The sequence below is a fragment of the Mastacembelus armatus genome, chromosome 1, assembly GCF_900324485.2.
Source record: "Mastacembelus armatus chromosome 1, fMasArm1.2, whole genome shotgun sequence".
Lineage (NCBI taxonomy): Eukaryota > Metazoa > Chordata > Actinopteri > Synbranchiformes > Mastacembelidae > Mastacembelus > Mastacembelus armatus.
Window position 1 is genome coordinate 5,828,826 of NC_046633.1, and position 15,866 is coordinate 5,844,691.

Sequence of the window (15,866 nt, forward strand, 5' to 3'; positions counted from 1 at the left end):
GGAGATAGAGTCCAAAGGAAAAATAAAGCCATCAGCAACAAAAGCATGTAAGGTCTGTAGTTGCACCATTTTATTACTATATGCACTGCAATGACTTGTATTAGGTTACAGGTGTAGACGCCCGGTGGATGCTCTTGAAGGTCTCAGCATGCTTCAAATGAATTTCATCTGAGGACAAAATAGCTTTTAAACAGCCAGACTCAGAAGCCTACCATCACAGAGAGAGAGGTGAAACAGAGACCACTAGAGTCTGTTCACACACATTTGTTGGTGCAGATGGAACAGTGGGATTGCTGGGCAACAGCAATCACTATGTACAATATGCTCATGTGAGTTTAGCGCAAGCTTACCACAAGCCAGGAATCCCACTGCAGTTTCTTCAAAAATGTTATTCTCTGGTTGATTCTGGGCTGTAAGGTGGCTTTAGTGACTATTAGAAGGTCTGACAAGCTCCTTATTTGAAGTATACTAAGGCCTTAACACTAATTTCCTACAATAAGTTCTACAAACACCAAAGAGTCAGACATTATAAACAGAAACATTATTTAAGGTTTCTTTAGCTCAGTCCCATATTTAAAAATGTAATATTTGAAAAGGTATTTGCTATTTTAGGAAGGTTATGAATATTTCTTAAAATGGCAAACCTCAAGTAGCTGTTAATGTTTTCAGCTTTATGTGGTTCACTATTTATACATTGTGACTCGAGCTTTTAATGGTTGCCATACATTCATTTTTTAAAATTTTAAATTATGTGTTTGTCTCATGTTGAAATGACAGCGTGAGCAACCAGTCATTCCTCAAAAGGCAACTTATTTATGTGTCCAGTTTTCTACAGGTTTAATTTGTTTTTATAACCAGTGTCACTCTCACATCATTGAAAAATACGATTTTCTGTGTGTCTTATATCTGCCACATTAGAGCACTCAAAATCAGCAGTCAAGGGTTTTTTTTCTATTTTTGATTGGACAAAGTGGATTATTCAGGCTGCACATGGTGCATATTTGTATGTGCAATAAACAAATGTAGAACCTCTCACAGGCTGGTGTTAAATTATTGAGCAAGGAGTGCTGAGTTTTCCATTGCTGAGGTTTTGGCGCCATCTTCTGAACAGTCACAACATAGCAGCAGTCTTGTTCCATCAGTCCCAGTCAGCTGTCCTGAACAGACAAGTGAAGCGCTGACACTAAGACATGGTAAAATATGAAGAGCCTCAGTTTGCATCCGACATCAGCATCATCTCATCCACCTGCTCACTGTCCAAATCATCTTCTTCCTCCTTACTATCTTCGTCTGCCTCAAGTTTCTCCTCTCCTGTATTCTTTGTGTCCACGCCTTTGTTAGACACCTTTCGTAGTTTAATATTTGGAAGTTTTTTCAGATCACCAGTCCACTCCCTGTCAAAACATCATCAGGGAGCATGTTTATGAATCATCATTATGTCCTATATTCAAAGTCCATGCTTAAAAATCACAGAAAAAATGAAAGTATTCAGATTTCCTGTCAGTATGTTCAGGCTTTTGTAGCCACGAGGTAAGCAAATATATACAGTTTTATCTTTTTATTTAATCAACTATAAATCCAAATTGTTGAGCTCATCCACTCACCTGAATGTTTTCAAATGCTTTGCGTTGATGATGTCTGGGATCTCTGAAGACCACAAAACACAGGATCATGTATTTTCTGAAGCTGTGCTTGTATAACGTATATATTTTTATACAGTGAACACTCACCAAATCCAACGCCCTCATACTGCATTCGCTCCCGCTCTATGGTCTGCTTGATGACGGCTTCTCTTGCACCATGGAGACGACCTTGACGACCCTTGATCCCGTTCATCAGCTCAATCTGCTCAAGTTCAGAATCGAACCTCTGGAGGTACCTAACCAAACAAACAGCTTACATAAGAAACTTGAACCAGTACAAACTTGAAATAGTTGCTATTACAAAATTCACATGACTCTCTCACCTCTCGACAATGTCACAAGCATCTTTCCTGGTGTAAACTGTCTTTGCTGGATCCAACTGTCCCTGAAACCACAACAGCTTCTCACCTGTCAGTAGAGATGAGGTTTTTCATAGAGTGTGATTTTATCCTGACAGCGAGATAATATGAGGCAATACAAGATCAATGAGAGACGGGCTTACCAGTGCTGCTCAGGCGTGTGGCTTTGTCGTTCTTTTGCCTGCAGGATCCGAAAAAAGGATGAAATTAAAGCCACTCAAACATCCAACAGTGATGATTGTATCTGAGCGTTTTATTATTTTATATTAGTATTTAGCGTCTTATAACATCTTACAATCATGATGTTTATATTGCAGTGCAGCCTCCAACATCCAGCCTGTATGTTAGAAGTTTATATGTGACCAATGGAAAAAGTGTAGGCTGCATTTGTTTCTGTTGCGTTTATTATGGGATTGATTTTATTTCACACACCTTTCCTTCTTCTTCAGTCTGGCTTCTTCTCGGGCGAGGTAAGCGGCTTTCCTGCTGTACGGGTGAACAACCTTCTCCGAGGCTTTTCCTTTCTGAAGCTTAGGCTGAAAAGTAAAATAAGAACCTTTACATTCACTTCATTCGGCGTCACGTCATGCGCTTTAGTGAGTAAAGTGAAGTTGTCACTGGCAAAAAGTTAAATTACGGAGTAAAAGGACAGTTTTACCATTTTAGCTGGAAACGCGTGCTATGTTGACAACCGAACCGGAAGTGGAGTCGTCCATCACCAAATTATGTCCGGATGTATTGTAGAGAAAAGCAGCTTGTTCCTACAGACGAGGTGTTACGTGTTAGACGTGGCGTATATTAATGTATTAAAACATTATTGAAAACAAAAGTGCATCTGTAATAGTCATTAGAATAACTAGTCGTAAATAAACGGTTAATGTCACATTTGATTTTACTCAAGAAAAACTAAAATCTGTGATTTGACAGAAGAAGACCCTGTGTTTCTCCCCACCTGCAGGCTCTTTGGATTGTCACACTACTGTTATAAAAATACACTTATATTACAGTATAGCACTTTTTTTTTAAAAATACATCTAATACTAGACTATAAATTCTAATTAGGTGCACAGTAACCTACACAGTGTCTTATTCTAACAAGAATAAATAAGGTGTCACAAACAAAAAGACATAAGTGATTTCAAGTTGAAGAAACCTAAGAAGAGGAAATGTAATTTATTCACCATGTGCTAAAGTTGTATTTTCTTAACAATATACTGTAGAATCAGTTTTTGCATGTGATTTCTTATTTAAAAAATATTTACCAAGTACAAACTATTTACACATCACCTAATTTTTAGCCATTAACAGTGTTTTCAAGGGAAGTATTAAAAGGTAAGACAGAAGAAGGAGAATTAAACAGACAAACTATAACTATGCAAGTTTTTGCACAGGGGTCAACTTTAAGGTGTACTTCAGAAGTTGTGTCCCACTCAAAAACATGCATTTGTCGGTGGTGTTATTGTTACTAATCAACTGGCTAGAATTACAATTTTACTATATGTAACCAGAAGTACAGTTGCCCATACTCTGTGTTCTAGGGATGTTTGTCATAGTTTGGTTTAGTTCCCCTAGTTTAAATAAATAGAAGTTGAAATGGTTTTACAAACAGTAAAGTAACGTGACAATGCACAAATCCAATTGTAGAAAAAAAACCTGTTCTCCCAGTTTGCATGGAATGACTTGACTGATCTCTCCACAGACCACAGCCTCATCCTGCACCTTTAAAATTTCCAATTTTCTGTACCTTTATGCTTTTACTTTCACAACATATCAAAATGAAATTACTTTCAGATTTGACATAAAGAAATGTGTGAAAAGATTTCAAACTACAAATGCACTGATGGATCATCAACCAGTGGTTCCCAACCTTTTTGTAACATTTCAGATGTCTGTTACTTGTCTCAAAGTAATTTGTTTTTCTTCTTTCCTGTCATAATAATCATTTAACAATCCCCTAGTTCATTTGTGGCCCTTTGGAAGGAGCCTGACACTGGACCCCCAGGCTGGGAACTAATATACTAAACTATATGTAAAGTACATATAGAACTACACTTTGATCAGCCACAGCAGTAAAATGCTATTTAGACAATGATCCATAGGGTGTCAGGATTAAAAATATAATAGTATAAGATCAATATATATATTGATTATTAGAGCATGACTTCATTAATGCTCCTGTAGCTGAGTGGGAGCAAAATCGTGCAACTCTTTGGTGTAAGAGGAATTTTCATGTGCATCTGTGCTGTTATCAGGTTTCTTCACATTGTAAATGGTGCCAAGAGATGAAAAAAAAACCACAGGGATCAAGTATCTGACCCTTATTGAATTTTACTTCATCAGACACATAGAGTTCCCATGAAGTCCTCACACCTTTCTAGGAAATGATGATGTCCAGTGGTAAATTCACAGTCAGACTTAAGTAAAAGTAATGTAGTATTTTCAGCAAAACAAATATAAAATAAATAGGCCTGTGTGCTTTTCCTGAACCAAACTTCTTTGAGAAGCTGCTGCTGCTGCTGCTTCTGCTAGTTCATGGACTTTTTATCCAGACCTCAGGAATCATAGGTTTTTAGCCAAAAGTTCACCACTTCGGTCCAGAATCAATCTAAAGATATACCAACCAGTGAGAAACTTTTCATACTACCACCATAGTACCATCACCCTACTCTAGTTCATAACACAACGCATCATAATATAGACTATACATAAAGATACACACTTCAGCATGCACACTCCATACAGACCTGTACTCATCACTATACATGTGTCCACTCACACTCTGATTGTTGTAAAAACTGGTCCACACTTTCATTTCCCCCTGAGGAAGAAAAGCTTCCTCATCTACTGTGTTTATCAGCTCATGAATGACTGGGTTGTAGCCAAATATCTGCTCTACTGTCGGCCTTCCCCTCAGCCTTGGCTGTTTGTTTACTGCTAATAAACAAATGTTAGCATGCCAAACTAATACAATGAACTGTAAACATTATTCTGCATTTTAACTTTGTCATTTGTATGCACATTAGCTTGCTGTTGAACATGTTCTCATTTACTGCACCTTTTGGTCTGACATTCGTCATGTAGGAATCATCAAATATTGCCCAACCCTCGCTCTTCTCAGAAATGTTTTCAAAGGAAGCACTGTAGTGTGAACTGCTTTTAATGCCATTTTTGCTGACTGTATTAAAAATCGCCACGGTTGAAAGAAATCACATATCCCAGTTTACTGACACCCTCAGATGAAGAAAAGATTGTTGTCTTTTTCATTTTTGGGCGTCCAGGCTCTTTTTAGTTAGATTCTGTAATAATTTGGCCTCATCATTTACTTCTCTGGCTTATCAATGCATCAGGTTACCAGCGAAATACAGAAAAAAAGAGAGCCGGATATAAAAATGTACAAACAGTCACTGATAATCACACAAAATACTATAGAAAAATTCAATGTAGTGAAAAAACTCAGCACCTCGGGGTCCAGGTCATCAAAAATGTGGTACAACAGACAAATGTAAAATATAAAACTATAAAGTTTATTTACAGTGGTAAGAAGTACAAGTATAGAAAGACAATAATTACAAATATAGAATCAATTCATGTATATTAATGAATATTAATTGACAACTATTTTGATTATCAGTCATTTTTAAGCAAAAATGTCAGATTCTTAGTTATTAGATTCTGCTGATTTTTTCATGTGAATATAAAGTGATGAAAATAATCAAAGATTGTTGGATGGGCAAAACAACACTCTCAAAGACATCACCTAGGACTGTAGCACATTCAGATAGCTACTAATCACTGTTTTTGATAATCTATAGACCCAACAGTTAATTGATTAATAAAGACAATAATCAGCAGACAAGGAAAATAATCATAGTGTGTCCGTTGACGAAAAAACGGATCTCAGAGGGTTAAATTAGGTCAAAAGCCACAGATAATCATAACAGCATGACGCTTATGATTACGAGCTGAGTGTCAGGAAATAGAGGAGCAAACAAACACACAGCAAATGTGCAGCCTTGGAGTTATTTTAAACAGCCGTTAGACACGTTAACAGTTGAAGCAATACGACCAGCTGAGCTCATACACAAAGTTTTTCCTTCCTTAAAGTTTGTTGAGCTTCCCCCTGGCTCTGCAGAGCTGCATACCTACCCGACAGGAATGTGATTGTACTGCAGCTGAGGAGCCGTCAGACTTGTGGCTACAAGCACACGGTTGATTGCATCACATCCGAGTGAGTTATCTGAGTGAGTCTGAGGGTGTGCGAGGTTTTTTCCCTTCCCCTGTGTTTAACATGTTAAGTCATTTCAGGAAGTGTGATGCTGTGACAGTACAGAAAGAAGCAGGCACACAATGGCACTATGTCTGCCTCTCGGCCTGGTAACATGAGAGGCCCCTGGGTGAAGACCCCTTTGCTCGTGCTGCTGTTGCTGTTGGCCGGCGTGGCCAGGACAGGTAGGACCAGGAACTTGTTTTTTACTCTCTGAATTAGGACACAACAGCATTCTGTCCTTTCCTGTCTCCTCCCTGCTCTCTCCATGCTACACTACTCAATCTTCTGATTTTGTGAGTTAAATTCTTGAGACAAAGTAAAGAGGGTCTATTGTTGATACTGCAAAAATTCAAGAACATTGCCATTTGTTTAATGAGAGATTAAATAGCAAGGCCTGGGAATCCAAAGTACTAACATTTTCTGTTCCAGTTTAGGAATTATCTTACTTCAATCCACTTCGTGTCCACGTTGTGTGATTTTTAGAAACTCTGTATGTTTTCTAAGTGATCTCAGGTCAAACCGAGTAACCCTTTAAAATAGTACACTAAAGCGTAAAATCCCCACCACCCCCTTTTTTGTTTTAAATCTTTTAAATAGCTCTTCTTATAAAGGGGACACGTTTTCTCACAAGATAAACTCTTTTACAACATAACAAAGCTCTGTCGGGAACACGTTGCTCAACATGTAGGCGATCCCCACCCACTCTGCTCTGTCCAATGCGTGAATCTTGCAACAGTTTTGATTTTTGTAGCAAGTGTTTGAAATCGCGGGGACGGAAGTCTTAAGTTCCTGTATGAGCTGACAGTTATTCCACCTCCCTGCAGCTCTTGTTTTTACAAATAACAGGATCCTTTCACTTCTGTGTTTTGCCTTTGACATAGATGCTGCAAACATTTTTCTGTGAGTTTCATAATCCTTTACAATGATGTAACGGTGACATGATATAAAGTAATGACGGGTGTTCAACTGCTGTCTTATTTCAATGCTCAGAGACTCAGACACAAGACGAGGACACCAGTGACTCAGAAGGACTTGAAGTTGATGCACAGCCCTCAGGTGAGATGTGAATAATAAAATACAGTCCCCAAATAATGCCCATATTAATCCCCATGGCCAAAAGTATGTAGACAGGGCTGTCTTTACGTGGGTCTGTTCATGTTTTAATTCCAGTTTGAAAAACAACTATATTTTTTCTCAACTAGACCAATGAAATGTCTCAGTGAGATTAAAATATATATGTTTAAGAACTATCTGGTCAAGAGGGCACAGAGCAGCATAAAACACTATTATAAGAATATTATCACATGCTGTTAAAGTATTTAATATTCAGGTATGAAGTTTAATTATACAAGTATGAATTTTCAAAATGATCTAAAACTTTAAAAACAATATATTTAGCATCAACGAGACTGAAACTGACTCAAACTCTGCTTTTTTCTGCCTTGCATGACTATGTATAAATTAAATGACACATTAAGACTCATGCGGATTGCTCATTCTAGACTTCGTCATCATGATTATGTGCTATCTCTGTTTGCAGCGTCCCCCTCAAGTGTTTCCAGTTCCACTTTAACACCATACACCACCCATACAGAAGTGCCAGGTAAGTCTACATGCTGTCTCTACCGTGGTGCAGTTTTTGCTGAAAAATATCTCCACAAACCTTTAGAAAGACTATTTATTGTTCAACTTTCCTTTATTCATATTTTATGTAGTCTGTTTTATGGCATAAGAAAAAATAAACTATTCATTTTAAAGGAGAAATGATAGAGATTGCAGTGGGGCAGGGGCAGGAATTACTGGTACAGACAACTTTACACTATAAACTAACATGAACAAATACATGTCCAGAGCATGTACCTTATAGTCAAGACACAACAAAATATGCTGCGTGCATTGGTTTCCCCAGGTCTGAGTGCTTTTTCCAGGTAATATCCTTTACAACCCAAGGTTGTATAAAATAAAAAAATGTTTCTCCTCAAAAGTGCCAAATGAAAAAAATCATTGTTATAGTTTACAGTCACTGATTTAAAGAAGGGGCTTTTCTGTAACACAGACACTGATAGTGTATTTACAACCGCAAAGCAATAAGATGTTAAATGCCAATGGCAGAAAGTAGCTAAATGCATTTAATTTAAAGTGCTAAACAAAAAAATCACTTTGAGATATTTGTACTTTACTTGAGTATTTCAGTTTTCTGCTATTTCAGACTTCAATGTCTTTACATTTCAGGGGCAGAAATTGTACTTTTTATTTTAGGTACTTTTAGATTAATAAATTAATAAATCACAAAACTGGCCCCTGATGGGACATTCGCAAGCTGCAGCACTATGTAAAATACTTCAAATTACAAGTATCAGGCAATTATCACTAGCTCCACCTTTAGACACAGTAATGCATCAATAATTAGGATCTAACAGTATCATATACATTCATGTGAAATCTGCCATGGAGTACTTATACGTTTGATAGGTAGGTTATATTTAGCTGCTAACACATTTGTACAATTTTGAATATTGACAAAGAAAAACTGCATGATGTGATTTTCATTACAAAAGAAATAACTATGGATTCATTTGGGGTAATTTTATTCCTAGCTCCTGAAGTGATATAAAGCCAAGGTAATATTTTGAGCTGCTATTCTGAAGCTGAGTCTACATGCTTCATAACATGAGTGGGTTGTGTCTTTCCAGTTTTGGAACTTGGTTTGGAACATCAGCTTCCCACAGTCTTTTTGTTTTATCTGCATTATCCACCTCAGTGTTGTACAACTCATATTAAAATGCTTCTGTAAGAAGTCTAATTTTTGTTGTGCCTTTCAAAAACAACACTATGTGAAGCCATGTGCAAACTCTGAATATGTAAGCACTTGTTACAAAGTGTTGGTGGTGAAGGAGGAGAGGAGAGGACCCAAATGCAGAACACAAACAAAGCTTTATTAACCTGGACTCCCCAGGCACAGGCAAAATTATTAACGTCACTCGACGTTCCAGATGAAGGAAAAACTAAAACACTGGAGACGGGCGAAACCCTCTCCTGGACAACCAAACACATGTACGTCATTCACAATGCAATGCTCCAACGAAGAACAAAGAAAACCAGGAGGTATAAATACCTTCAGAACAGAGAACTAGTTAATACGGGTGAAACTAATCTTAACTAATGAACATAAAGCTAACCAAGATCACACAGGAGAAAACAGGAAACTAACCAAAATAAAAGTCCAAAACCGGAACTGAAGAATCCACATCATGACAGCACTATGAAAACCCAACACTAATTTGCTGGAATGAGTGGGTAATATTGCCCTGTAGTAGAAAAGCAACAGCATAGTTGCTCAGTATTTGATACCCTAGTACTGTAGATGATACTTTTTGGCACTACGATGTAGAGAGAGGAAATCTGTCAGTAAAATAATGTAGTTATTTCCTCTATTGTTTGCAGTTAAAGAGATCATAGAAGAAGATCATGGCTCAGGACAGGGCGACTCCTCCAACGAGACTGATGGTATGTCAGACCAACTATGGCCTAACATACCAGCACAGTCCAGTACAGATTTCCAGTGAATGTAAAAATGATTTCTATACTCACATACTACTTGTTTTAATGATCAGACAAGGTGACAATGGTAATGAGTGCCATCTGATTCCAAGACAGAAGTTTTTTTAAGACGTATATCTCTATGACCGTCAGGACAGTAGTTATTATTCAAATGACAATTCGCAAACTTGTGAGTTAAGCCTTAAGACCGACTGATCACTGCTGCTTCACTTCTGTAGATTTTCTAGAAACAACAGACGACCCTAGTGACACGAATTTGACCACCCTCTCATCTGAGCCTAATGAGGGTTTGAGTTTCATCATCATTCTGATTCCAGTGGTGTTGGTGGTCATAACCATTGCCATCATAGTTTGTGGTATTTTCATCAGCCGCTGGGTCACCCAACAGTCAAGAAATGAAGGTATGATCATCACAAGAAGGAATGTTTTTAAGGATCAGTTTACCCAAATCACAATATATATATATTTTTTCTGCTTTAACCATTTTTTCAATGACAGTAAATGTCATTTTGTTTTTGATTGCATTGAAAATGATTAAACAGCAGCAAATATAATGGTGCATGTCCAGTTAGATCAATGTCATCATTTATCAAATTTCTATTTTTCCATTAATGCCATAAAAATGCAACAAAGTACAATGTATCTCAAATCTTAAGAAATAGTTCTCTGTGTGCCTAGACTACTAGGGTTAGTATAAAATTATATAATATGGTACAACATTTAAAAGGTGATTTTATTCTTATATTATTAATACATTTAATTAGTTTCAGATTGGTTGTGTTCAGTTATTGTAGTGCTATTTGCCAGTTCATTGTATTCAGTTTTACTGAAGCCTGTTTTCTTCTCATAGCGCTGAGAGAAGAAGATCCATACTTGGATGGATCCAGCACTGAGAAGGTGCCAATGTAAGTAATGGGGATTTAATCAATCAACAGAGTTTCTACAGTTGCTAATTTAAGGGACTGTTAGTAATCAAGTAACATGTTTCATTTAAATGCAGTTTACAGTAGGTTAATCTCCAGAGATTAGAAGAGTTTAACCTCTGTTTGAACAATGTCACTTCTGTACAGGGAGTCTGGTTTCATGTGCGTAAGATACATGAAGTCATCATGAGTTATATCTTCTGGCTATATATTTTTTCCCAGTGATATTTTTCTGCTGCTTACAACATCTGTAACATCTAAAACATCAAATTTACTTCTTGATCTTTTCTGTCTTGAGAACTGCGACTGCTCTCATTACGCTAAACTGCTGTAAACTAAAACCATTTCCAGTAAAGACTGAAGGCCAGTTGGCCTTCGACAGTTTTACTGGAAGCAGTTGTGAAACTGTGGAAACAGTATAAAAGACATCCAAGTCAATGATAGGGATTACACATTAGAGCTGATGAGAGCCCATAAACTGGAGTTGTGCTAAACATGTTGTAAATATTATTTAACAATAACAAAGACAGTGACGAAACTGTCAAATAAGATAAGTGTGTTCATGCTAATAAACTGTCTCTTATTTATGCCAGGAAGAAAACAAAGTGTACAAAGTGTACTGGGTCTGAGAGTAAACCATAGAGTATTATAGTTACTGAATATTGGAATAGGCTTATTCTTTATTCATGCAGTGTCAGCAGAACAGGAAAATGCTCCGATTTGGGAATGTTCACATATTATTTCTATGTAAGTTTTAATGCTAATGTTATAGTCACAGCAAATAAACAGCCTAAACTAGCTACTGTTGTTGTATTGTAACAGTTTATTACCAAGTGAAACCACATACAAATAAACACTGTATAGCTTCATGTATGTGTTAGCAATAACCTGATCACAGAACCACAAAAATACAAAATATCAACACACATAAAACAGATATCACTCTGTAGAACACTAACGTGACTCCACAACAGATGGTAAACTGAAGCCATTTGTCAGTGTCAGTACTAACTTTGTTAACATGGCTCTTTTCTTTCATACGATTTCATGTTATGTGCCTTTTAGGCCCATGTTTGAAGAAGACGTGCCCTCTGTACTGGAGGTAGAGATGGAGGAGTTGGACCAATGGATGAAAAAAGATGGTAGGGTTCTGTTAACAAACAAAAACTATAACATTTTCTTAAAAACATGAGTCTGAACAAAAATTGGGATATTTACCTCAAATAATGTCAGCAAAAACACTCAGCTGCCATTTTCATCAGGCTCATTTAGATAAATGAAGGTAGAGTAAATAATAGTAAATGAAACTTCAGTAAAATACAGGACTGTTCAACAACAACGCAAACTACATCATCCTAAGTGGCTGTAAATTTTAAAAAACTCTCACACAGGCAGGATGTGTTTTAGCAGACCCAAAAAAGTGCTGAGTGTTTTATGATAAACGTTTCCATCAGTCTGGTTTATCCAGCAGAGGTCACTGTTGTGTAATGAGAAGTGAGCAGGCAGCAGTGACCCTATTGCTATTGCCTTGTCTGATGTCAATTTACCAGCTGACAGTGTTGTCAGTTCTGTATATTTTATTACAAGTGACAATACGTTTGCAACATGATGGTGGAATTTATCAGAAATGTGCATTTATAGGTTTGTTTTTTGGTTTGTTTGTTTTAGGTGGAATTACAGAAGACTCAAACCATGAATAAATGCTAATCATGGTAAGCAGATTTACCTTTTTGTTTTTTGTTCATTTTTATATAACAAAACAAATATAAAGACACAATATGTGTTGGATATACTGTATATTAGCTCCTGTCTTTAATATCTTCTCCCCTCCTCGTCTGAAAACCTTGAGAGTTTGTTTGTCAGGGTTGATGACTAAATCGTAACAGTCACTGTCACACCCAGTGGATATGTATCACACCATGAGCAAATTTTTCTGCTAAGCAAAGTTCTTGTAGTTTTAGAATAAAAGTAACATATATAAGCTCCTCACACTGAGGCATGACTGCCCTATACATACAGCTTGTTAGACAATCATCCTAACACAGCACAGATCAACAGTCGACCTTTGTGATAAGACGTCTGTCCAATCTGTTTCATTTTTTCTGCCAGTGTCTGTTTGCTGTGATGCACAGATGGTTTTAGTATAGCAATGACTGATGAACTGTGAACTGCGACCCCTTTGTCATCACACATTTTACTGTTTGAAAGCACAAACACTCCTAACATCTGTTTGCCATTACAGCAGGCATGCATGGTATTGTGCCTCATCTTAACACAGGGATAGTCTCCTTACTGGACAAATAGCAGAGCAAGGTCAAGGTCCACGCCAAATGTTGACCAAGATCATTCACTCACTGCTTTTTCTCAGGATTTTATATGCAAAGCTGTATGCAGATTAGAGGGTACTTTCATTCAGCAGGAAGGTACCCTGTACACATGTTGCACAATTCTCAAAACAGAAGTAAATGTGATGTTACTGCTGCTGTGCACGATGTGATGCTATGTACTGTAGCAGCTGTGCCCTGTTTGTCAGACCTGTGAAATTCCACACTTACTTAGGCACAGTGGTGGACAAAATCAAATAGAGAGAGCATTAAAAAACTAATTTGGAAACCTACACAAATTACATAGGATGAAAATAAGTCAAAGGCCAGAACAAAAAAAAAAAAAAAAAAAACTATAAACTTCACCTTATAAAGCTGTTTTGGTGAACATCCATTTTTAGCAGCGTGCTGGCTTTTACACATCCAGCAGACACAAAGAAAAATGACCATTAAGTTGAAAATATGTTTTCCACCTGATCGATCTAGATTCAATTTTCACTCTCATCTTGGTGCTTTAGTCTCCATCAAATCCTCAGGGAAATATCTTAATCTTTAGATGCTAAATGTTTCATTATGTTCACTAGCTAACTGTGGACTTTGCTGTTTGGTGCTAAGCAGCTAGGACACAGTGAATTGATAATTCTCTGTGGGTTTGTTATGATGTCAAGCCTTTTTGCTTTACACTTAATCGTTTAACCCTTTATTCATCCAAAAAATACTGATTATTGATGATCTGTGTCCATCATCTGGACACCTGCCTTTCAGAGTTTGATTTGTGTTTGTGTCCAGAGTGTATTTCATTAATCATTTCATTAATCAAATCATATAGTATAGGGTGTGCTGTGGTTGCGTTGTGTGGTTTTGTTGTTGCTTGTAATGAGTGGGTGTTATGTCTAAGGTGTGGTGACAGTATTAAGGCTACAGCTGGACTCTACAGTACAGGAAGTGTGACTGGCACTTGAATCACAGTCAAGAAGTTCAGAAATGAATTTCTTTTCTTTTTTGCTTTTGGGGGCAACATTTTCGGGCCTATTATTCCAAAATGATAAAAGACAGACATTTACAGTGTAAATCACTGTGCAGGGTTAAGAGATTCTAAAAAACTGACCTTTCTCTGTTATTCTGACATTGTCACCTGTTTCTCCCATAATTCCTTTACTACAGGTAAACAAAGGACGCTCTCCCGGTATGCAAGGACATGCAGTCAGCAATGTTTGTTGCCACTTTGGATGTTTTGATCTTTCTATTCAATAATCCAGCAACATTTGTGACCAGAGATGTTGATATCACTGTCATCAAACGTTTCACCAAAAGGACACTTACAGACATTTCTTTCTTTTGAACAATAAAATAATCAGTGATAAAAATCAAGCAACTTTAAACAAACATTGTCACGTCTTGTAAAGTCTTCAGTGTGGAATAATGTTCAACTATATAACTTAAGCATGTTAAATAATAGCTCTTTTGTTATGAAGAATGATCAGACAATGTTTTTTGTATTTCATGTTTCTTTCATGCTTTTCCTTATTTGGTTGTGTACTCAGTTGTCAAGCAGCAATTCACTATGCCAGGTAAGCTGATAGTATTTTCTGTATCAAAGAATCAGCCTGGGAGAAAAGTATTTAGGATGAACCTACAAAACACTATGCTATCTTCAACAAATCTTTCCTGTTCTGCCAATTCCTGACTGTTCATAGTTTCTTCCGATGGCTTTTCTTCAGCTCAAAGCCTCTTTGTTGTGTCACACTATGTGACTCCCTCCAGCTGCAGGTTTTAATGGGGAAATCCTGTTGAACATTGTAGGCATGCATAACAGAAAAGGCCACTCCCTTTTCATGCCTGTACAGAACTGCTTAGAACGTTTTTTTTTTCTATTTAGAAACTGAATTTTCTGTGTAAAACCTGAAGCCTTCTGTTTTTGAGCATTTTGATAAATTATTACCTGTTGCTGAAACAGCTTTTAAAAAAGCTACTACTGATAAGATTTTTATCTCACCATAGAAAAAAAAACTCTGACTGAAAATTTGATGTCTCCTGATACTATTTAGATGTTTTTTTTACCTTTTGGTTTAGAATCTAAAAAGTCTTTACACTGATTTAAATGTGAGCACCACTTTTGTGTAAGTCAGTATTTTGCAGGATCTTGCACTGTAAATATAAGAATACAGAATACCAAGAGATATTATTTTCCTTTTGCCTTTTGTAAATATTTCATACATGGCTGTAGTATTGTTGTTTTGCCAATTGATCTCTGAATGTAATTTCAATAAAGAAAACATCTTGATCAAATTATGTCATGAACTTCACATACAAAAATCATGGCTCTAGCAGTTACATCAGTCACTTTGCTTCAGACTGAATTACCTCAATGACTATTTGATGGACTGCCATGTAATATTGTATATAGAGTCATGGCCTCCAAATAATTCAGGCCTTGACAGCTAAGCTATTGCTGCCGTGCACATACGTTCATGTTTAGTTTATCCTAATGGCTTTGGTGATTCCCTGGCTTTTGCTCAACTCCCTCATTAAGGCAAACATTTTTGACTTAAATCACAACAGCTGGATTGATGGGTTGCCATGAAATCTGGTAAGCAGACTTGTTCCCCTCGCCTACTTTTCTTAATAACTTTAGTGATGATGCATAGATTCTTCCTGTAGTGCCACCATCAGGTAAAAAATTGCCCAGCAGGCTACTTCAGGTTATGACCAAATCCATGAAAAGCAAACATTTCCATCAGCCTCAGTTGCAGTGATGTAAGGGCAATCAACATTTTCCTGCATGCCAA

At 37.0% G+C, this 15,866-nt stretch overlaps 2 protein-coding genes across 3 annotated transcripts; one reads left to right on the plus strand and one right to left on the minus strand.

Annotated features, from left to right (window-relative positions):
• Positions 1 to 56: 56 nt before the first annotated feature.
• tma16 (translation machinery associated 16 homolog) lies at positions 57 to 2,763 on the minus strand. The gene is made up of 7 exons (XM_026302966.1): positions 2,661 to 2,763; positions 2,435 to 2,538; positions 2,146 to 2,183; positions 1,967 to 2,051; positions 1,731 to 1,879; positions 1,605 to 1,647; positions 57 to 1,394 (listed from the first exon to the last, which is right to left on the minus strand). Exons 1-7 carry the CDS (start codon positions 2,661 to 2,663, stop codon positions 1,211 to 1,213), a joined length of 606 nt encoding a protein of 201 aa, XP_026158751.1. The 5' UTR covers positions 2,664 to 2,763; the 3' UTR covers positions 57 to 1,210.
• Positions 2,764 to 6,108: 3,345 nt separating this feature from the next.
• Positions 6,109 to 14,881, plus strand: tmem154 (transmembrane protein 154). Of its 2 annotated transcripts, XM_026302964.2 has the most exons (10): positions 6,109 to 6,230; positions 6,308 to 6,451; positions 7,260 to 7,325; positions 7,810 to 7,872; positions 9,714 to 9,776; positions 10,049 to 10,231; positions 10,681 to 10,735; positions 11,819 to 11,895; positions 12,422 to 12,465; positions 14,242 to 14,881. In XM_026302964.2, exons 2-9 carry the CDS (start codon positions 6,358 to 6,360, stop codon positions 12,451 to 12,453), a joined length of 633 nt encoding a protein of 210 aa, XP_026158749.1. In that variant the 5' UTR covers positions 6,109 to 6,230; positions 6,308 to 6,357; the 3' UTR covers positions 12,454 to 12,465; positions 14,242 to 14,881. The 2 variants fall into 2 exon arrangements, with proteins under 2 accessions (XP_026158749.1, XP_026158750.1); XM_026302965.2 differs by lacking the exon at positions 9,714 to 9,776 and having other exon boundaries at positions 6,113 to 6,230.
• The last annotated feature ends 985 nt before the right edge of the window (positions 14,882 to 15,866 follow it).